Source organism: Amia ocellicauda, chromosome 8, assembly GCF_036373705.1.
Source record: "Amia ocellicauda isolate fAmiCal2 chromosome 8, fAmiCal2.hap1, whole genome shotgun sequence".
Lineage (NCBI taxonomy): Eukaryota > Metazoa > Chordata > Actinopteri > Amiiformes > Amiidae > Amia > Amia ocellicauda.
In genome coordinates, this window is record NC_089857.1 from 6,236,380 (window position 1) to 6,260,835 (window position 24,456).

The following is a 24,456-nucleotide window of genomic DNA, read 5'->3' on the forward strand; positions in this document are numbered from 1 at the left end:
CTTGTTGAATCAATGCCACGTAGAATTAAGGCAGTTCTCAAGGCGAAAGGGGGTCAAACACAGTATTAGTATGGTGTTCCTAATAATCCTTTAGGTGAGTGTATATATATATATATATATATATATATATATATATATATATATATATATATATATATATATATACACACACACACACACACACACACACACACACACACACACACACACACTTAGGTGGAACACATTCGTGCTAATAAACAGTTCTCATATTCAAGTCTCTTACCTCCAGAGTTGAACATGAACCTGAATATAAACAGCAATGTACCCGGGGCCATTTTCAAATTAATTTCATTATGCTTTCAATGTTTTCTGAGAGTATGGTTAGCATTACCTGGAAGTTAAATGTCTACATTTATAAATGGATCGTTTTTTCTGAACTAAAAGTGCTTTTATGTCCACAGTGTTTGAACATACACATCCATTTCAGCAAACGAAGATAGCAATGGCTGTGTTTTAGCAACTCAATTAAACTCAAAGTAAACATCAGTGGATGTTAGCAAAACTAAACTAATTCAAATATCGCTTAAGAAATAAAGAATATATAGTTCTGCAAAACTGAATAAACACCCTGCAAGACCTTAGATACCTTGTTTCACATAATTATGTTGCTTTAATTAAAAACCATATTAATTTGCATCATGTTTTATTTCAACACAAAACAATCATAGATCTGTTCAAATGTACTGTATTTATGTCCACCAAACAGCTTGCGCATGCCAGCCCGAACACATTCACCTGAGAAAACAAAACCGATGCCTGCATTTTGTTCTGAAGTCAACTTGTATATTAAATATAACCTTAATAAAACCACATATATGCATACATTTTGAATGTCTTATATCTGATCATTTGTTTCTCCGAGTGTATTCTAAAAAAATATTATGTTTTTTAAGAAGACTTTAAACAAAAAACTATGCAAACATTATAGAATAGTAAGACTCTTTGTTAATTTTGGAAGAAGAAAAAAAGTCAGGAAATATGTGGCAGGGACAATTGATGAAAAAGCATTTTTTCATTGGATTTTGATGTATGCATGGCAAACACCTAGTTTATTTTTCAACACATACAAAACAACTTTCAGCTTTTAAGTGTGGTTTATTTCCCATGCACTATGTTGCATGATTTGCTCTGTCATCACTTGTTTAATGCCAAACTACAGACTGTCAAGAGATTTATTAAATCCCCTTCTGTGGAAAGCCGTCAGACCTCCAATACCTTTTAAGTCGACCAAATACTTAAAGAATGAATTGCAGCTGTGGTGAAAAGTAACAATGTAACATTGTGGTGAATTTCAATTTGCCAAGTATTTCCTTTATTGATGCTAGTTGCATTCCTTGATTTTTTATTTTTTTTTTCAAAAAAACAAATGCGTTTTCTTGTATGCTTCTTTTTCTTGTTTGTTTGGGGAGGTTTTCCCCTCCCCCAGCTAGATAAAAAAGTTTGTTAAAGGTTTTCCGAAAAAAGCAGTGTAGCTGGGATTGTTGACTTGCTCACTTTGAAACACAAAACACAAATCTCAAGTGAAGAACAGGACACCTCCCTATTTGCTTTCACTGTTTCTCAGGGCTAAAGTCAAGCAGATAAGGATCTGATTAGTCTCCATCACATTCTTCACCAAACAGAAACAGAAAAGATGTTAAGAATTGTTGGGTGTCATTTCTAAGATTTCACATTCTAAGACTGATAAATTCCCTTTCATCAGATCAAACCACATTCCCTCAGTTTATTTGCCAAGGTTCTGAAACTGGAAAACAATTCAGGTATCACCACTGTAGAGTCTTTACTACTGTATTTCAATAAGCCTACATAAAAAACAGACACTTCAGCTGAGATCGTTAAGTGACAATTCTGCCATCTTCCCCCACCACAGAAAAAAAATGACCATGTCATGGCATAAGACAGCTGCACAGGTTAACGTATTCAACACGCTGTCTTTTACAACTAGCTTGTCTGAGCTGAGGTGGAAAAAGCAGTGCTTTACAAGAGCATTACATATCTCAGTGATGGCTGCAGTTTCCATTCAGTCCTCTTCTGATAATTAAAATATATTCCAAAGGTCCATTTCCAGCAGAAGACTGAGGAAATCCAGACCCAGTCCTGACAGGCAACTGCAAATGGAAAAAATATTTGTCTTGCTTACAGGTGTCCGTGATACATGGTGTTCTTGGCTACTGACTGAGTGCCTATTCAAATAGTAGGTCTATAACTTACATTAGTAGATGTGGAGAAACATACAATAATTTTCCAAACCAGGCTTATGTCATACAGATAAGACCCCTTGTGAGATGAACTCCATCCAAAGAAATACATTTTTTATAAGCTCTGAGAGAAAGGTATGTCATAATAGTTCTCTCTCAGTTGCAAGTGTACAAACAATACAAATATATTTTAAACTATGCTGATATATTTCATAAACATTTACATTAAGAATACACTGATCTATGGTTCTGATTTTAGAGACATACATAAGACTAATTCTAGCCTACACCAAAATATAACCCTAAATTCAGCAAAAGATTTAGCTTAAATGTAAAATGTCTGTCATTTTCATGAAGAATAAATACCAAAAACACAGTATCAGACAATGATTCAGTGATCACAAAAACACACGACCTGGCCTAATAGACAGAGGATCTGGGTTTGATTTTCTGGGGAAACAGAAATTATACACTATGCTGTGAAACTGATGTTGCTCTAAGTGTCACATACAGTAAAGTGATTGTGGTTAGGTCTCAAGCAGTCCGTAATACAAGAGTAATTTTATACAAACACAAGACAATACCCAATTCAGCCTTAGTGTTTAGAGTCCTGGGATCTCAATTACTATCTCATCCCAGAGCAGGGTGGTCCCACTGCCGCCTATTGCCGTGATAGCAGTGGTGAAGGTTTTGGCTCCCAGCCAGGCCTACGCTTTCCTGCCGAAAATTCGACTATTCCTACCCAGACAGATTGAAATTCCATGATATTATTTTATGAAAGAGAAAAATATTAATCCAGCATGAACTTTTGGAGTTTGTAAGCTTCTTATATACACCCAAGCAATGATATTGTACGTGAATATTTATTTTGTCAGGACATGGATAGATTTAGTCTTACCAACACCTAGTTACTCATATGCTGCATAAACATTGGCATGTGAAAGAGGAAAGGAAACAAAAGAAAATTGTTTCAGGAGTATCTGTCTCATTTTTTTAAACAAAATCCCCTGCTGGTGTGCCAGATAGAAGTTTGCCAAAGTCAAGCTCAATCAGCTATGGCTAAATCCCTCTGCTTATGTAATGAAGACAAAATGTATCCAAGTTGCCTCTTGCATTCGATGACTGCTGCCCAGCGTCATGTCGCAGTGAGGGCATTGAGCTGGACGTCCCAAAGGGTGAAGAGAATGAGTAAATCCAGAACATATCAAACGAAATTGAATTTGAAACACTATCCTGGACACGAACTGCTGCAGTGAGAGACAGCAGAGAGATAAACGTTCCCGATGCTTCAATTACAATCAGGTGAACTGGCGGCAGGAACATCTGCCCTGACCTCATTGCCATTTAAAGATGGGTAATCTCCGAAACTGCCTGGCGGAACAGCTGGGGATAGTCAAAGGGGCGACCAACTGCACTTCACCGCCAATCTCTAAAAGAAAGTGAGGCTTAAATGGCTATGACAGTGGAAATGTGGAGCTGGGAAGACTATGAAGGCATCTTAATCCCCAGATTACAGATTGATTATTTCCTTTCCACCGAAGCAGTGACAGGCCCTTAACAGTGTGTCATCCTCGCTTTATTCTTCTGGCTAAGAAAAACAAAAAAGTTTATTGATGGATGGGGAGGGGTGGGGGGGGCATATAGAGTGCCTTACCTACTTAAATGGAAGAAAGAGACTCTGGGACTGTTTGTTTAGGTGTAGCTTCACCCTTTCTTTGGTAAAGCCCTCACTGGTCACACGGTGGGTGGCCCAGGCTGGCCTCCGCAGCTGCCACGGACACATGCGGTCCTCACTGTGTGCAAAGCCTTCTAAGGCTATTGCCATTTTATACGCCCCTTTACAGCGATCTGCTGACCCTTTGCTACCCAAACAGTACTCTATTCTGGTGGATACGTTTACAGTCTAATTGCTACAGGAGCAGGTAACAATGTTCAGTGTCACAAAAAAGGCTGATGGTCAAAAGTGCTCAATAGACGACTGTTAAATGCGGGGGCCCGAGATTATATGATAATGCATGTCGCGGTTATTAATTAATGAGAAATAGACGTCACCTGCTGTTGGTACCATTATAGCGCACAGGTTTATTGAACATTGACTGCAGGTGCAGGGGGTTTATTAATTCGGGCCAGATGGACTCTCTCAGACCTGTGAGGGGTCCTATACACTGTGGACTCGTGCTAAAACAAGGCCAGATTCAAACATGAGATTGAGCCACCTGCTAATAGAAAACTACAAATGTGCTTCACTTCTTGGCAGATGCTTCTTTCTACTCTTAAATATAAGTGCTATCAATTTCATGTTTGTAGTGTGCTATAAGGGGCTGGACCAGATTTGTGATTGAATCCAGCCCACAGTACTTAATGAACATGTGCTGCCAGTACCTATTTAACAAGTACGAACGTATACTCATCTACTCACTGTAATGACTTCATTACAGCATGCTGACAGTGACAGGTGAATAACAGATCTCAGAGAGCTTAAAAAACGCTCAGTGTGTGCAGCACAGCACAAATGTCAAAGTCCAGACACTACTGAATTGTAAAAAGGCTATTGTTTTCTCACCTGCACTTTTCTGGTGAGCTGTAAGTTGAAAGAGGATCTACTCCTGCCTTTACTGAACAATGCAAATGTGTCAAATCTTTACACCTTTCACTCCATCACCAGTAAACCCAGAATAAAAAAGAAAATTAAATTTGTATTCTTCCTATATGTCCTGTAAACTACATCTCTTCACAACTTATTATCCAAGGATATCAGATGCACAGCAATATAATATTCTATATAGTAGTTATATACAAGTCATCACCGGTTCAAATGTTTAAAACTCAGGTCTTACTAGAAACAGGTGGGCTTAGTTCTGCTTCACATGAGATGAAGCTGCTCCATTACCAGGCTCAGGAACTCCCCTCTTTAGCTATCAAATATAATACCGACGGCGTCTGACCACAACTCAGCGCTTCTTCTGCGAGGACCTGCACTTCAAATGACTCTGGCTAAAGAGGATGAGACGCTTCATCGCAGGATTTATGCTAGGGTGCCATGCCTCAAAAGCACAAAGCACGGTCTATGTGTAATTCAGAAGATTAATTTTAACACAAACATGCCAGGGTTACACAAACTGTATTTTAATTACACAGTCATGAACCCTGAGCACAGACAAGAGCACTCCTAGACTTTACATCCTTGGACCACACAGATAGGGTTTAGAGCCATTCCAGTCAGCCATTGCAGGGCTCATGTTTTGTTATATCTTGATAACATGGCAAAGGGGTTACATGCGATTCAGTGTTTTGACTAACCTAATAATGTCCGCATTCATAAGTGAAGGAACAAGGCTCTCTTGGGGACTGTATACAATATTAGGAACTACATCATATGTGTTGTTTTTCCCCCCTTTATTGTAAGCATCTCCCCCCTTTATTGTAAGCATCTGGGTGAATAGGCTTTTGGAAAAACAATATGGCAAAGCAGCACTTTAATAATAACACTAAAATGTAATGACGCTCGTAGATTATGAGCTACTCTTATTTTATGTGGAGTTTATTGATCAGTTGGAGAACACAGAAAAGGAGCAAATTAGGTCTCAAATACATATTTTTTAGAAAACTACGCACCGAGAGGTGATGCAATAACATGGAAAAACCATGTGTGGACTCCCTGTCAGAGACATTTAAAAAATGAATCCTTTCTTTATTCATCATGAGTAGAAAATGGTTGTGGAGTACAGAAGCGGTGCAACAGACCAAATCTATCAACCATAACCATTTATGCATGAGTTCTGAATATTGGCCCGTGCCCTTAAGTAAATGTACACACACACAACATATGGTTAAAGCTGCACAAAACACTCTTTGTTCCGATACAAGTACTGTAAATTGATTTGCGCTCAAAGAACATTTAATGAAAACTCAATGCCAATTCCGAGCGTATTTGGTGCCAAAAGATCAGACACAAAGCAAAAGACATGCTTGCAAGACCATTGCTGACAATGGTACTGAATGGAGCGCAGTCTCATAAAACAATTAAAAGCATGGGACAGGGGGAACAACATTCTTGATTTATTTCTTGGCTGTATCTTAAATATCCTTGAGGGAACAGGCTTTGACACGAGACATCATTCTGGCGAAACTATTCTGCCTTAAAATAACCTTGTATAAACATTGTGTTTAGACTTTCCATTCTTAATAGATCTGCACATTTTTGATATCTCCAGAACCAACTTAAATTTCAGAAAAAAAAACATGTTGGAAGTGGTTAATAACAATGCATAACTAAAATTATGTATTAACATTTTTTTGTTTGTTTTTTGTGAAGAATTATGGGCCCGGTTTCTCAATCTAAAAAGCCTACATTTACATTTCTCAGAAAATGGGTTTCAAATATATAATTTTTTATTATTATTACTATTCATAACATTGTTGTGTTGATATTAAAACAAATCCTTTAAGGGGTATGAAAGGATAACAGAGAACTATTGTGTTCACTTTAAGGTTGCACAAGACCTTGGAAACAGCAAATTAGAGGACAATCAGATTACAAAATATGCCTTTTCAGGATTATGATTTGCTCTCAGCACATGAAAAACAAAAACCGTAGATCTGTTTACATTTTGTAAAGGCATGCCTCAGCAATTTAGTGTCACTTTATACTGTTATCTCTTGATTAATTCTTCATTCAAATTAATGATATACACAATTTGAACAATTCTTTACAAATTCTGGAAGACCATAGGATCACACAGCAAATCTTTCACGAGGATATCTGTGCTAGCTATTGTACAGAGTGCTTTTGACATTCGTGTTATTGCTCAATGGAGATGAGACTTTATACTCCCTCTGTCAGCCAAGTTCTTTGAGTTTTATATGTGCCCATATGCCCAAGAGCATTCGAACATTACAGTCTCAATTACTCTCTGGCATTTCATTTAACCCACTGCACCTCTCTGTTCGGTGTATTCTGCTCTTTGTCTTGAGATAAAACCTTTTTAGAACTTGCACTCGAATAGGTATTTAATCTACACGTGCTTCTATACGTTACCACAAGACCACAGTCTGAAGACAAGTACAAGAAAGTGTCCAAGTGCATATAAACACTTTAATGTTCAGTTCAGGAGTTTAATCATCCAGGAATATAACAACAACCACCGAAGCTTCCCAAAATTTAATCGTAAAAATGATAGTAAACACTAGTACTTGCCGAGATGTCTTTCTGCACTTTTTCATAAGACAAATGAAGGGCACTGCCATCCACGCCATCTTCGGACAGATCAAAACTGTACCGAGAAGGTTCCTTTCCTCCATCAGTGAGAGCCTGGCGGAGGTCCTCCAAGTACTTCTCTCTCCTCATTTCCATCTCCTCAGCTTCTCTGGAGATGTCCTCTTCAGACACTATATAGAAATAAAGATGTTGTAAGCACCACATTGGGTAGAAGAACACTTGTTATAACATGAGCAGGTCACACGTCATACAGACAACATGAGAACCAACATACACTTAGGTCCTTCAGTCGTTGGAGTCTTAAAAGGTTTAATTCGTTCTCAAAGTTCTCGGTCAGAGAATTTCAAAAGTGTTTTTATTACAATATCACTAAATTCCCCTACCTATTACAAATCAATTCATAGAACACAAAGCATATCTAATGTACTGTGACAATTCCAAAAAAACAGAAGATCAGCCTTCGGTTTAGCCAGTAATAGTTCATTCAGCCTAAATATATTTCAGCTTTACCGATGTCTCTTTTCATTATACAATACACGAGAGTATTCAGGTTGCATTAGGGAACGTACATAGGCAGTTCTTGTTCCAGTGAATATTAGTACCCAAGTATTACATCCTGCAGAATCAATCAGTCAGGTACAGCTGTTCACATACCGTATTACATTAGCATCAAGAGTGATTGGACCAAGAGGCCAGACTGAGAGTTTCAGTCACCGCCAGCTATCACCAGATCCCCCATCATGTATCAACAGGTGCGCTTTATTGCAATTCAATCAAAGACTGCAATGTTTCGAGGAGGGCTGTCATTCAGATAAAATATATCGTCCGAGACCTTCGGTTGCAGGTGCCTTGTACATGCACCCTCCTGCACCTATGAATCATCTTGATTGGGAAAAAGCACTGCTAATCACGTTTCTTCTATGTGTTGCATTGCCCTTTCTGTAAAACATACAGGTGTGTGTCACTAACAGAAGTGTGCATACTGTCAAATGCTATTTAGTATTTCTAAGATCTGTTTTACGTTTCTTGCATACAGCAAGAAACAGGAACAGGAACAATTGTGTCCTTGATTGAATTTCGTTTTGTTTTAAGGGGGAGGTATATATATTTTCTTATGTAGCAGGATAAATTATAGAATGAAAGTATATGATGATATTTCAAATAATGTGCATGGAAAGCATGGATATATCACCTTTTTTCCCCACTGATATTTGTTCTTCAACAAGTGCGAATTTGCTCAATGTACAACATTCTCTCATTCTGCACGTAGACCCCATTCACCCAGGTCCTTTTTCTCAGATGACATGTTGATTTAACAAGAAGGTTAAACTGAGCTCCAGTAGCAGGACATTAAACTATTGAAAATGATAACACCAGTCTCGCAACTCCATGAGGTTAACCCTTTTTCAGCATACTGTTTTACCAGATGATGCACCAGCAGCAGAGGGTAATGAAACATGAAAAACAAACAACAGTGAGTACTCAGGACGTCTAATCGACATTTTCTTGGCATGGAAAGATTAACGTTAAAAACAGCTTTGGAATTGTGCTTCAGGGACCCAATACATTTACCCATTCCATCACAGGATAGGGAGTCTGAAGAAATGGAAAAGGACAACTGCTTTCTTCTTACCTTCACCACTCCAGGCGGATAGTCCATCGGAAAGGACAACGGTAAAACCAGACCCAACATCTTCCGCCCAGTTTACACGCAGGAAGAAGCTTTGGCTTGGTTGAGAAGAAATGTTGATTTGTCGCACACTGGTACCCATTTCTGCACAGGAACCCTGCGGTACACCAAGGAAATCCATCACATTCATTCTAGGATGAACAACTGCTGCTACAACACAAGGCCCTTGATTTGTGTTGGCCTGTTCGTGAAGTCACATGGTTATTTCAACAATGTTCAAATGAATTGGCAACAATTGTAATCATATCGGAATTAGGCATTAGTAGCACTTATTTGCCAGTGATTTGACTACGTGTCCTGCTTTAGCAGTCAAAGGGGTGATTTCCAATAGTTAATCTGTTGCCGAGGAAACATTGTTAAAAATGAAAAGCAGGGACCCAAATTGTTGTACTCTCTTCCACAACAGTGTTGTTAAGATCTTGTGAACTCATGCAATCATCAAAAATCACTAAAAAAATAAATTAATAATGTTCTACAAAGCTATAGAAGCTAAAAGCTAGTAGTGCTCAAAACCACATGAAAGGTTCAATTTAATTACAAAATAAGACATAGAATACAGTTAGTCATTTGAGTCGGTGTTGTTAAGCTATACAAACCCATAATATTTTGTTGTTGTATTCTTTTCCTTTTGTTTTTCATAACAAAAAAATATTTCATGGAAACACCCAGAGGAAACTTCATCATCCAACTATTTTCCTTTAGGTTCTCATGCTTTTAATTGCAGTCTGAGCCTTTTACAATGGTCACGCATACTTACTAACCACAAACCTCCACAGAATTGTAAATCCCAACAACGCTGCAGCTTGACGGCCCACGACTACTGACTTCTGCACAACTGAGTTAGGTAAAGACCCATGATAAAACGCCATCAGCAGAAGAGACCTCTGTAGTTTACGATGGGAGACTTGACTGACTGTTAAGTGACAGTTAACAGTGACAGTAGTAGTAGCACAATTTGATAAGACTGACAGGTGTATATAAACATGGTCATCCTACATACATCTACTACTGTAAAATACACCAAGACACAGCATGGTGCTGCAATAAAATACCCCTTGCAGCATATCTCAAACGTATATGTAACCACGAGGCAGACCCAATAGGTTTGGCAGCGAAATAAACTGGGATACCAGCCACAGTGTTAAATGACATGTAGGCCTACATTACAGTAAGCCTGTGTGTTTTCCCCATCTTCTTGTATTACTATTATAGTTATTAACAATTTTAACCCATGGAGTGCAGTGTATTGCTTGCAGACAGCCTATGATGTGTGTGTGTTTTCAGTGGAAATGAGTCGTTTATTAAGCACTTAAGCCTAATACATACAAAGAGAAAATAAAAGAGCTGTTACAATTGCTAGTTTAAACAGTGCTGTCGCATTCATCAGCACACTTCCTTCACTGTCCAATTCCCACGTGAGTCGGGACTCTGTATACCAAACCAGTACTTGAGGGTGACTTAGTAGTTATAATGGGGTAGAGAAAGGCCATGCTAAGAAGAAATAACAAGACCATGCTATGTCCACACCTGTACTTCAATAATACCACAACACGATGAAGTTGTAAAAGTATCACATATCTTTCAGCATGATAATCCTGCCCAGAGTATAAACCGTGTAAATGTTACTCTGATTGTGTAACATTGGGAGTTTGTTTTGTCTTTTTCCACTTTTAACAGAAAATCTATCACTGCACTGTCTCTGCCAGACATTCTTACTCACGAGAGAACTGAATTGCATTTCTCGTCTTTAAACAAGCATAGAGAGGAAAATGTAAAGCGGAAAACTGCTGAAAACTTTAGAGGAATAAAAATATACACATGATCTGCTTTAATGTATCCTAACGATCGCTGCAATGGGCTTTTCCAGTCCCCATATGACTTGCACTGTAACCTGTGGCCACTCTTTAATATTTTAGCTACATCACTATAGAAAATGACAGTTTGTCACATATAAATGTTCTATTGGATTTGGTATTTTAGACGGATGTACTTGTACTTGTGTCCTCTGCATCTCACAAGAAATACTTGTATACTTTACCCTCCCACTCTTGCTTGTAGAGGGAAAGCGACACTCATTCTTTTTGCAGTGGTAGTCTGTATTACAGGAATTTGTCATCACTCTCAAGATTAACAAGAGCCCAGGTGCTTCTACACTGTACTTAAGACATGATCCAGACCTAAACATCTTTCACCGGGACCAATCCCCTTCTGCTGAAAACTGCAGCTGCGTTCTGCATTATCAATCATGGTATCTTCAAGTCCAGCTACATTGGGATGCAGCAAGCCACTGCAGGAGTAAACCCCAGTGAGAAAAAATGACAGAAAGTCAATTCTCCAACTGCTCTTGCATCACCACTTTTTGATATTGTTTTAAAAACACAATTAGATGTTTGTACTTTCTACTGTGTTGGAAACCCGTTTCCTGTTGAAATCATGAAATAGACCTCAGAAAGAAAAGTCAACACATGACCAAATATCAAGCAGGTAGAGGAAACGACAGACATTTAGAGTACGTGTCTCAATATATCTCTGCTGAGTCTCTCTATAGATATAATCCATTTATCTTTGATCTGACATTGTATACAATTCTTTATGTTTACGTTGCAGTGGATATATTTAGACAAGTTCGTTTTCATAGCCTAATCATCAAATAGGCTAGTCCAAGGCGAGGCTTAGTTTACTGAAATGACGCCCACTACTGCACCAAATGAGTAGCCTAGAGAGCATACAAATAAAAATGAGCAAGGATTACACATGCATATCAAATGAAAGTCACCTTACCCAAAGGCACAGGGAACAACTAAAGGTGATTTAAAATGAAGGGCATAAATGACCAGATGACAGTCATCCTTCACATAGATGAAACCAGACTGTCCATGCTCTGGAAAAGATTAAACTTTAACCTCATAAAAGAGGATGGCTATTCATTAGGTACAGTAACATCTGCCAGCAGGACAATGACCCTCAGTAATGACAGACACATACCCAAATTAAACAAATATGCACCCGGGAGCTGCCACTGTGGCATGCAGGAATGGTTTCCAACTCACTGAAAGGGTCTAGCTGTATATATTTAAATGTATAAATGTGAATTACAAAAAATACACATTTCGCCCAAAAACTATTTTAAGAGGAGACTCTATACCTCTCAGTGAGACTATACTGATTTCTACCTACCAGCAGCAAGTTAGAGGAACCAGAAATCAGTTGCATATGGCAAAGAACTGTTTTGTGCCAAAAACTTAACTTTCCAATCTTCATGAGTTTCAGCATAAAGCAAACACTGCAGGGTCGTAACACTAACAAGGCGATTGAATGGTTAACATTGATATCTCCATGGCAAAGCTTCGCTCATCAGGAACACATTAAAGCAAGGGGCTGCTTTATCAATGCACTGCAAAACCAAACAGCATCCCAGACAATCCTGTAATCCTATTACATTTTCTAAATTGGTGACTTATAGTTGGGAATAGATGTGTTTCTCTCTTTTTCTGCTTGAAAAATGTAACAAATTTTAAAACCAAAGCTGTTAAAAGCGGTGACACTGATTTGCATGGTACAAGCACAGATGCCAAGAAGCTGTATGCATGAAAAGCAATTCAACGTTTATTATTAAATGCATATTGACACATTCTAGACATGAGCAGTACAGTCCCATGAGTGTTCAAATTAGGGTGACGCTGATCTGACTTGCATTGTAAAACATTTTGTGTCAGGGTTTGTCAAACTGGGTATTATGTGCACGAAAAGCAAGCGTGGGATCGTACATCAATATGTATTTCTGGAAGCTAGACAAAAATAGTACACAGACAAAATACTGTGGAACTGCATTTTATTTGTGAAAGATTTATGGCCTGTCAAACTGGATTAGGAGAAAATCTTGAAAACTACATTTGCAAGATTTATACCAGCGTTACATAAACCTGACAGAAGAGGTCACCTCTAATCTTTAACTGATAATCAGTTCACTTATTTTAACACATTGCCTATTTCACTCAGTCAGGGCACCTTCTTCCATAACTTCCAAAATAACAGTACGTAAATGCAGCAAAACAGGCAAGCTAAGGAGAAACAGAAACCGATATGTCTATCTACACAACAATCTTTAAGTTTCCTATGTGTGTGTGTAATAAAGTTCACTACAATGGCCGACTTCCTCCCCTTCTAATCCCAAACTATCAAAGTAAAAATACCTCAGGAAGATGGATGCATGTTAGATAATCATTTATACGTTTGGCATTTTATAAACTGTTTCCTTGTAAGGCTTTACAGTAAATAATAAGTAGGCAAAAGGCCACAGGCACACATCTTGAGGAATGGGCAGCAAATGGAAGAGAGACAAGAATATCTAATCAAGGGCAAATGCTAGCCAAGGCCCCCAGACAATAAAACTGCAATGGCTTCTTAAAGACTGCCATAAAGAAAGTAGCCTGAACAAAACTATCACTTCTGACCCCATTAAGGCAGCCCCCAGATGTGAGTAGGCACATCTATGCCAGCCAAAACAGTTGTGCTCCTTCCAAGCAGAAGTGCCAGGTTACTGCTTTTGCCCCTGGCTGCCTAATAAACATCATAATGGCCTAACACCAGAGAGACAAAGTGCTAAAGATAAACAGCTCAATCCCTGACTGTTGGAGCTTCTCAATAAAGCCACTGATTTACAAGTATGGTTTGGGAGACTCCATTGTTCCCACCTGCAGTCTGAGCTTGGATCTCCCGTGTCTCGTGGGGGGGGTTGGCTGTGGACTAGAGGCTGTGCACGCCCACCCAGGGTTGAACAACATGCTTGTTATCTTCCAACCCCCTATCAATCAGGGCTCGCTGGCAGCTCACAGTGTTGCGGTGGGAATAGATTGACTGTCACCATTCACTGCGACACTGAATAGGAACAGAAAGAAAAAAAAAAAAAGCAACATTGGCTGTTGCAAAAAAAGTAATCTCACTATACGTTTTGTCACCTCCTAAATTTAGAAGGTTAAACAAGTCCTGGGAGGCAGATAAGGAAGAAGCGGGGTGGGTGGGGGGGATTGGAGCTTTGAGTCATACAGTATTCCAGCACAAGTGTTTTACAGAAGAGGAAAAAAAACATCTAAAGAATTGGATTTTGTCTCAAATGGGACGCAGGCAACTAATAAATAAAATCGAGCCCAAATACCTTTAACTTGTCAGGAAGAAATGGCTTCTCTGGAAATGAGTGAAAGCTGATAACTGATTACCCCCTATAATCTACAGCATCCAATTTAAGTGAACTCGTCGCAAACCCAGGTCACCACACATCAATTAAAGGTCAGGCTGTCAGGGTCAGATTCATTCTTCTCAAACACTCTGTTAAATGCTGTGAAATCCTAGTCCCTAATCCCAAAGTGTCCACAGTGATAAGTGGCTTCCTAATTACATTGCCCGACACTGCTGTATGTCAGTAAGTGTGGTATAATTAAGATGCATTCTGTGCATGCTCTTCACTTGTAACCTACGTCCGCCTCAAGGCCAGACAGGAGAGAAAGCTAATCAAAGAGCCAAGCAGAGGGACATTCCAGAGCTAACAACACATCTTTTCGCACCAGTTCACTCACCGACTGATTTATATGAGAGTAGACTATGAGAAGCAACCGATTTTTAAGGACTGAACTCGTTTTCCCATGTAAGAACCCAAAACATGAATAAATAAGCATCTCTCTCTCCCAGATCACAGCACGCAAAATGTCCCGTTTTGTTAGTCCTAACCCTCTGACTACCGTAGTTGTTTCCCATGTCAGTCAGTCACCTGGTATTTCAACCTGTTAAAGGAATTCAGTAATGACAGAGATAAGTAGAGAGGGGAAAAAAGAAATGTAGTAAAATAACATACTACACTTTCACAAAGAATTTACTGCATGGGACACTTAGCACTGGTTGCTCCAGCTGTCTTAGTTTTGTTTTGTGTTTTCCACAAGATGGCAGAGTAGAGTGAATTTTATTTGTCACTAAAGTCTCAGTGTCTCTCTCTCTTACACAAACAAACCCAGGGGATAATTTAACATGTCCGTGTTACTGGTCAGGTGTATTTTAACGAACACTAAATGTTGTTTTCGGCCTTTAGATAAAACATATCTAATAAAATGGCACAGGTGGAAAACATTACTAAACCACGTGTTCATTCCCAACTCAAATGGGATGCACCAGGAACATGCTTTCATGTTTTCATGAATCATGATCTAGTACTGGGCTACTGTGAGAGATTTCCATTTGTCTTACTTCATGTCCACCTCTTGAATGATAAAAGCAGGGAAGCAATCTTTAAAAAAAAACATGAAAGGTCATGACGGCAGTCTGATTAATAGATTTTTAAAGTAGCTATTTTGGTTTCTCTCTCAAAAACCTGCTGGTACTGTAATCTGGGAAAGTGTCAAGAAGAAAGATGTAATACATATCCCAGGGACTCCTGCTGCGCTCTATTCAGTAACGCCTCTGTCATTTGGGAATTCCATTACGTGTCAATCATAAATTTCACAGGACTGACAACCTTACTGATTCGAAAGCTCCAACATCTGCTGTTAACTCGGTAAATCTTTGAGATGTTTTTGCTTAAAAAGTCGTTGTGTCCTTTTTACGACCTGCATCAGACATTAAAGATCTTGTAAAATGAAAACAACAAATTAAATACAAATATACCCACTGGTATATATTCAGATTATACCTACATTGTTCTTCATTATAAACAGAACAACCCTACTGATATGGAGAAAAGAAACCATAAAATAATCCATGACACCATCTATTTTTTCCGAGTCACAGCAAGGAAACCAGCCAAACGGAAAAAACACAGCTTGTGTACAAATGTATCTAGCTTCTGCAATAAAAAGACAATTTCTTGCAGATCGCAGTAAGTGGGAGGACTAATAGTAATACGCATCTGAACACTAGAAGTCTCAAGTAAGCTGAGGAAATTCATACAATGATGGGAGCAATAATTCTGTAGGAAAGAAAACAAATGACAATGAATGAATTTAAAAAAAAAAACTAAAAAGTGGATGGAACTTACATGACTGTGATATATAGAAAATTGCTGTCAACAATGCAGTGGCTATAGGAAGTATTCACCCCCCTTGGACATTTTGTTGTGTTACAACCTGAAATTCTTATGCATTCAAATGGGATTTTCCCCCTCTGATTTACACAACTTGCTCAACATTTATTTTTTTATTGCGAAACAACAGTTAATGGGGGGGAAAAAAAATTGGTTAAAGAATGATTCACCCCCAGGAGTCAATACTTGGTAGAACCATCTTTGGCAGCAATTACAGCTGTGAGTCTTTTGGGGTAAGTCTCTACCAGGTTTGCACTTCTGGTTTGTACAATTCTTGCAAAACTTGTTCAGGTTCTGTCAAGTTGGATGGGGATCATTGGTGGAAAGCAATCTTCAAGGCTCATCACATATTCTCAATCAGATTCAAGTCTGGGATTTGACCAAGCCACTCCAGGACATTACTTTACTGTTTTTAAGCCACTCCAGTGGAGCTTTGGCTGTGTGCTTGGGGTCATTGTGAATCACCGTCCCAGTCTTTGCGGACTGAAGGATTCGCCTGTCCTCCATTCATTTTGCCCTCCACGCTGACAAGCTTCACAGTCCCTGCCGATGCAAAGCATCCCCATATCATGAGATAATGCTTTGTATTTAGGCCAAGTAGTTCAAGTAGTCAAGTAGTTTAGTTTCATCACAACACAGAATCTTATGCCACATCTTCCTGCAAATTCCAAGCAGGATTTTACATGTTTTTTTCAGAAACAGCTTCCTTCTTGCCATTCTTCCATACAGGCCAGATTTGTGGAGTGCCTGAGCTATTGTTGACACATGAACAGTTCCTCCCATCTCAGCCATGCAATGCTTAAGGTCTTTCAGAGCTGTCATTGGTATCTTGGTGGCTTCTTTGACCAATGCCCTTCTTACCCAGCTGCTCAGTTTGCCTGCTCTAGAGAGATACTGGATTGTGCCCCATACCTTGCACTTTGTAATGATCGACTTGACTGTGCTCAAGGGGATATTCAGTGCTTTGGAAATGTTCTTAAACTGATCTGTGCCTTTCAACAACTTTATCCCAGAGTTGTTTTGAAAGCTTCTTACCCTTCATGGTGGTATCTTTGCTTTGAATAAACTACCCAACTGTGGGATCTTACAGAGACAGGTGAATAAAATCTTAAATCAAGTAAACCACTTTTATTGCACAGATAGACTCCATTCAAATATTGTGTGAATTCTGAAGGGAATTGGTTGCACCTGAGATTATTTAGGAGTGTCACTGCAAATGGGATGAATAGGTATTTAATGAAGACTCCAGAGGTTTGTATTTTTAATTGATTCTACCACGTTGAAAGTATGGAGTAGGTTGTGTACATCAAAGGAAGAAAATCCCATTTAAATGCACCAAGACGGGTTCAATACTCTTTGTGGCTATTTGCTTTTTATTATATGAAAATCAATGTGTGCAGCCTATACACACCTATGTGTATGGAACTGGACTCTGTGTCATAATGGATTACCACAATCATCAAAGCAGCAGGAACAATAGCACTGGTAATAAACAATGGTTGCTTGTATACTGGTAACTATAGATGGTATTTCGTGTTTTACATTCACACAAGGCCTGGATAAAAGCTGTATAGAAAACTTAGGTGCCTGATGGTGGGAGCGAATCTTGTTTTTGAACATATTTTCTGGCCTCAGATCGTGGCTAAAACAAGAAGTGTCCATTGGGTGAGCTATTCCCTTCACGTTAACACAGTTTTTGTATTAGATCTTATGGTTATGAAAAAACTAGCAAATCGATCAATCAATCATATGATTTAGACACTCAATGAGATGCATGAACTCTGAACATATAGTTTTGTGCCACAAAGGAAACTGACCGTCAATTCACAAACTAAAGCATAAACCGTCGAGTACAAAGAGTTGTTAAGACACTGCACTGTTGGTATCCATCTTCACTACTCTACACATTATACAATAGAATTAGATCTCTAAGAACCATATGACATGTTGAGAATAAATTCTAATAATATAGGCCTACTCATTCATTGGGCTTTGAAAACCATTTCCAACCAGTAATAAAAACAAGGGGTTTGTTCCAAGCGAGAAAGGATCCGCACAGTCAGTTAGAGAATAAATGACTGCACATAAATTGACCAACTTCTGATTAATGAAGTTCTGTCTGGGTAACATTAATGGCAGATTTGTAATAGAAAGAAAGTGCAACAATATTTTACTTTCATCTTAACATCATTAAAACAACATTTTCAAAGCAATACATAAATAAATACTGAACCACAAGTGAAACAGTTAATTTCTTGTGCTCAATGCAAAAATACAAGCAAAACAGTTCTTTAAAAATGGGAATACCTTCATAGAAAAGATTACTGCGAGAAGTAAATGGTAGCTGACAAAACATTGTATTTATTTCTGTCAGTGTTGTGTATTATGCTGAACATTTATAACACTGACAGGACACCAGACTCACATATAAATCAGCATTAATATTCCATCTGCTAAAAAGGCAGCAAAGACTCCAAAGCCAATTAATGAATCCCCACAGCTTATTAACATGATGCATTTTTTATTCATTTCTTCACTGTATTTTGATCAGAATGACATTCAGTAGTGAAAGACAGCCAAACCACCAAACCACAGTGAAATTGCTGTATTAAAGTGTCTTCCATCTTTACATTTAAACTAAATGGGTGGAATTTAGTTTTCTATAACACATAGCAAAATAAGAAAACACTACAGAGAAGGGGAAAAATATATGACAAAGAACTGTCCTGTTTTACAGCTACTCACAAAAGTCAACAAAATATACACAAAAACCCCAGTGTTATTGATATTTGTCAAGCATGTTACATATGTAGTAAGAGTCAGTGGGTCCGAGTCAATGGTTCTGAACAGACAAAATACTGATTTAAAGCAGTTTGCGTGCAAATTCAGACAAGAACCTCCGATTTTCCTTTTTAAAAACAACATTCAAGTCTTGTGTGTTCTTTATTTTCTTTAAGACTCGGGTTATTCTAATACAATTAGCTAGAAATGACATTTAATTAATTCCAAGGGCTTTGTGGATTTGGCCTTCCTGAATTCCCAGATTAATGTTCTATTAAATCAAAAGGCAATGTACTGTACTGGATCAAGCCTCTAAGCAACATCACATTGTGAAGTGAAACAATATACCCCTCCTTGACTCCCTCAGGTTAAACACGGGAAATCAGCCTGCTTGTTGTGATTTTATTAAGGAAAGTTTTAAACCTGGTAATATGTTAAAGGCTTTTGGAACAAGCCCAGGAGAGTGATGCCCTTAACTAATATGTAACAGGGCACCAAAGCTGGCGCAACAAAAAAGCAAAATAATGATGATAATAATAACAGCATATATAAATGAAAACAAAAAACATAAATACGGTTCAAATCCCCTATAAACAATTAAATTGAAATGTAAATCTACGCCTTTGTAAACCTGATCAAATTATCAAGTGAAGCTAAAAGGAAAAGGCTATGTTGTGTACAACTGCCAATTGTGTGTTTTTACATATTCCATTGTAATTTATTTGCAGTGGCATGTGTTGTTATTGTTATATTAAAAACAAATAACCAATCAAATCAATAAAAAAAATTAATACTGACTTTCATGCAGCAGGTTTAATAAATATTGACCATAGCAACCAGAAAAAGAAGAGGTTTAAATACACAAATAAAGAATCAACTGTAAATATCCGGAACAGTTCAAGTGATTTTGTGAAGAATGGTACAAATTTGGCGTGATGATTGCCAAAGTGGGTAATGCAGTTCAACAGAGCTTTCCTGCCTAGTGACAGTCACAGTTTTCTGTTATTACTGGATATTTGCAGCCTCTCTACAGGATTGTCTGAAAGCCTTACATTACTTCCCTCTTGCTACCACATTTTAGACATGTTGCCCATTCAAAGGACCAGCAGTAAAATGAAAATTAAAGCAATTATAATGAAACAAACATCAAAAGTGAATTTGTTAATGAGTCATGTCACAATTGGGCCTAATAGTGCACCAGAGCCCGGTGTCTCGAGAGACGTATCATGCCAAGGCATAAGAGGAGGCCCGAGATGGTTCCCCATTCAGCACAAATCTTTCCTCAGATTTTAATGCCCTTGCCTTGGTGAGTCTGATACAGCTCACTGCCCTTGGAAAGCCCAGCATTCCCTCTTCCTGTCCAGCTACTGTGTTGAAATGGGTGGCCTCTGAGCTCCTTTTGTACACGCCTAAATTAGCAGCCCATCTCTTTCCCCATCGTTTGGCTCATTTGTAAAAACAAGTCCCGACTTGTGCTCCCGATACCCCACTTCATTTTCACACTATCTCATTCATTATTTCGCCTCTCCGTAATAACAACGTGTAATTTGGCTAGCGCCCATCACTAATGCACAAGGGCTATCAATCTTAGTCAGGATGCAAGCGAATCATATACAGTGGAGACTGAGCCTTTTATACTTTTATTACAATCTCCACAGTGTCCCAAGAGGATTGTCCGTTTGAGGGAAGTCTGACTTGAAAACGACGGGCAAGTCTGTGGCACAGATGTAGGATTGTTTGTATTGTTCCAATGAGATAGTTCCCAGAGCCCTCAATCCCTCAATACCTAAAATCAGAGAGCCTTTAATATATTTTTCTGTGAACCTCACATAGGAATAATTGAGTCAAGACAAAACAAAACTAAAAAAGGCTTCTGAAAGTTTCTGGGACTGTTTTGTCAAAGTTACTCATGTACCCTTTGGTTGGGCAGGAAAGAGATTTGCTACAATGATTATTTTCTACAAAGGTCACTACTTTCTGGGGTGGCGGGGCATATATTACATAAATCACAGAATGTAGGAAGCCTCTTACAAAACACCATTTAGACAGTGTAAATATGGAATTTCAAAATGACACACAAGAATTTGTATTTCCGCCACAAATTATAAACAGAGAGGATCCGATATTAATATTTAAAAACATCCTTACCGTATTTGGATTTTTGTCAAGAATCCAGTTTCTTTGGCAAATACTGTCACAATGTGCTGATAAACTGCACCTGTCCTCCACAACAGCCACTAAATATAGTTTTAAACTGAAGTTAAACCTGGTACTAGCACTCTAGATATAACTTTGTTTACTTTTATCCAGTAGCTCTATAGCAATCCCTTTATCAAGAATAATCCTGTATTCATTTTAGAATCAAATTAAAACTAAATCTTCTCAGAGCAATTTCAGCCCAGCAAGGAAGCACAATTAGGTATCATTAGAATAAAGGCTTTATTTTTTGTTTTCATAATTTAAGTGGTAAAAAACGATTCCTCTAATGTGCTTTTCAAAGGACCCACTTGTTGCTGAAAAGAAATGCATTGTTTTCTACAATAATTGATGAGTATTGATAGCTCATAGATACACCGTAGCTAAATTAACACATTGAGTTTCCACCTTATTTTGTGTTACTTAACAAGGCAATACATCCCCAAGCCACAGAGGAAGGGAATCACAATTATAGAATTGTTGTCTAATGATTCCTGGATTGATTTGGCCTTCAATTACACTTGTCAATGGCCTCACAATAAGCTTGGACTGTAAAATGTAACTTGTGCTACTCAGGATTCATTTCCACCACACAACGGACTAAAAAGAACATTACATTTGCCAGCCGTGTCACTGACCAAAATAGGGCTCATCATCTCTATCAAAAAATACCTTTTATTGATACTACACTCTGTTATGGCTGATGGGAGATATCAAATGCAAAAAGTAAACAGAACAGGTTAAGTTTAAGTCACCTCCTCTGATTTAATGACTGATTAATATCATTAAACAAACAGCCCTCCACTAATGTGTTCACTGAAAACATTGCCGTAAATGTAGTCATTACTATACAGGAGAAACATTGTTCTATTCACAACTTGTATTTAATGTATTATTCTACCTCTTTAAATGTTTCATCCAGTTGTGTTTTATGAAGTCTAGTTGGAAAGTCCTCAAGCCAGATTTTCCTCTCCCAACACTTAAACAATTAGGCTCATTTAGCAAAGTGCCAGCACAATTTATTACAAGTTCGCAGGCCAGATCAAAAACTGAAACAAAAACAAAGCCTGCCAGAATTAATGAACATTGCAGCTTAAGCTATCTTGCTATTTCTCTCACTTCCCCTTCTAAATGAAGAAAAAGGACCTATTATTTTACAGAAACCATTAAAAAGCACATAATGCTATGTACAAAGCATCTTCTGATTGCCATCCAATCCCCTTTTCTGTCATGCTTAATTATCCAGTAATTGGTACTGTAATGAATGTGTGCATGTGTACAGTGTCAATAAATAACTTGTACTGACAAAGTGAATCTATGTGGGTCACAATATATTCTCATACAAATTGTATGAAACTGTAATTTCAGTTTTCACTTTTTCTCATAATAGGCTAATTGCTAGCTGAAGCCAAGTCTTCATTATTTTTGCAAAGCATTCATGAAGCACGTCAGAAAAACTATGCCAAACGCTGTGCTGAATGCCGAAAGTTGCCTTTGAAACTAAACCAAGAAATTGTTAATACCAATATCTGACTGATTCACTATTTACCCTGAATATGATGTGAATACTGTAGTTACACCGTAGTTAAATGAAAACATTGAGTTTACTTACACCTTATATATGGATTATAACTAACTGATAATATGATTTATTAGCATGTCACACTGAGCAAACTAACACCCTAATTGAAATATATAAGTCCCTACTGCTTTTCCAAATCACTGTGCATGCCATGATATCACCATATGTTAGAATGTTAATTTAATGTATTAATGTGTTTTCTTTTGTTTTAATTTCATTCACAATACTTCTTTTAAAATGTGGTGGTTGTATATAGCCAACAAAATAATAATAATCCATGCATATGAACTGTAGTTTATGATTTGAGGAAGACTGCCAATATATACCATTAAAATGCATATGTAGACTACATGAGCAAATATAATTACCCTAGGGTCTTTTTTAGCTTTCAAAATGTTATTCTGCACAGTGGTTATAAGCAATAAACTGTGTGAACTATAATGCAGTGTAAATTACAGGGAGTAAAGGACACATTCATTTACTTAAGGCAATGATGCGGTTTATTCGATGTCAATTATACAAAACCTCCAAATAATATACTGTTCAGCCAACATTGTGAATCGAGGTATTAAGTTGTGTACTTAAATAACTGATTATCAGAATATATCAGAATATGGCATTAGGCTCTTTAATACAATAACAAATTGAAAATACTTTCAACAGCATACAAGAACCACTTTAAACACTTCAGTGTTTATCTTGTTTCTCACTTGCCATCCATTTTAAAGTGTTTTACAGAAGCTCCTTCAACTATACAAAATAAAGTCAATGTCCACTTCAGTCACTGGACAGAAAAAAATATGATTAACGAGGACTGTCTGCTTTTCAGAAATGCCTTTAGCCTCAGGGAGAGAAATGCAAACTTCACAGTTGCATCGTTTTACTTTGAAGACTCCTGAGTTTTGCACGTTTTGTTACGCAAACTTGGCAAATTGTATTTAACACGAAGTGCCGACATAGTAGGTTTTACAATACTTCCTTCATGGCTGAAACGCCAAACATAAAAGGAAACCACACAATGATTACAATGCAAATAATCCGACTTCCCACTGTTTATCCACCCCTCACTCTACTTTCACTTTCCAGGATATTTCTGAACAGATCCGTATCTGTTACTAGCATAGCAACATAGTGTTAACTGTAGCAAGCATGACCACATACTGCATCCTCGCATTTAAAAATAAAAGCCATTAATAAGACAACTCGTTAAACAGAAACAGTCTGCAAAAATGCCATTACCACCTAAATAAACCTGTAATTAACGAGTTCACTTTTTGCTAGACACGTGGATTGAGTACCAACCCACAGTGAGGGAACAATCATCGATTTCCCGGTTTCTCTGATGACTGTTTCTCTGGGATTGCGATACTGAGGGGATGGAGGTGAAAACCAATCGTACTGAACAACTCCAGCACCGGTTTCTTATATTCCTGAAGCATAACGTGTCCATGTGTGCACTGCTCTTTTATACCCGCTTTGCATCAGTTATTTCAGCAATCGTTTGGGTCTGCGGCAGTTCTGAAGCTCATCACATGCGTCCTACCTCTAAATGCGGATTCTTCCGGGTACCTGTTAGTCACTGGTCAGTCCAAACAGAGGACCAATAAAAAAAATCCTACAGTCGAAGCATCATACAATATGGCAACGGCGGATATGGCTAAAGCAAAACCCTTTCGTCATCAG

General features: G+C 38.1%; 1 protein-coding gene across 3 annotated transcripts in view; it reads right to left on the reverse strand.

Moving 5' to 3' along the window:
• The window catches only part of xrcc4 (X-ray repair complementing defective repair in Chinese hamster cells 4), a 119,684-nt gene extending 95,236 nt beyond the window's left edge, over positions 1-24,448 (reverse strand). For 2 of the 3 annotated variants that reach the window (XM_066711890.1, XM_066711892.1), the window contains exons 1-3: positions 24,317-24,448; positions 9,092-9,245; positions 7,438-7,628 (exon numbers count right to left, since the gene is read on the reverse strand). In XM_066711890.1, coding sequence (XP_066567987.1) covers positions 7,438-7,628; positions 9,092-9,230 — 330 coding nt within the window. In that variant the 5' untranslated portion in view covers positions 9,231-9,245; positions 24,317-24,448. The remainder of the gene's footprint in view (positions 1-7,437; positions 7,629-9,091; positions 9,246-24,316) is intronic. The other variant, XM_066711891.1, reaches the window with a different exon arrangement.
• Positions 24,449-24,456: the final 8 nt, after the last annotated feature.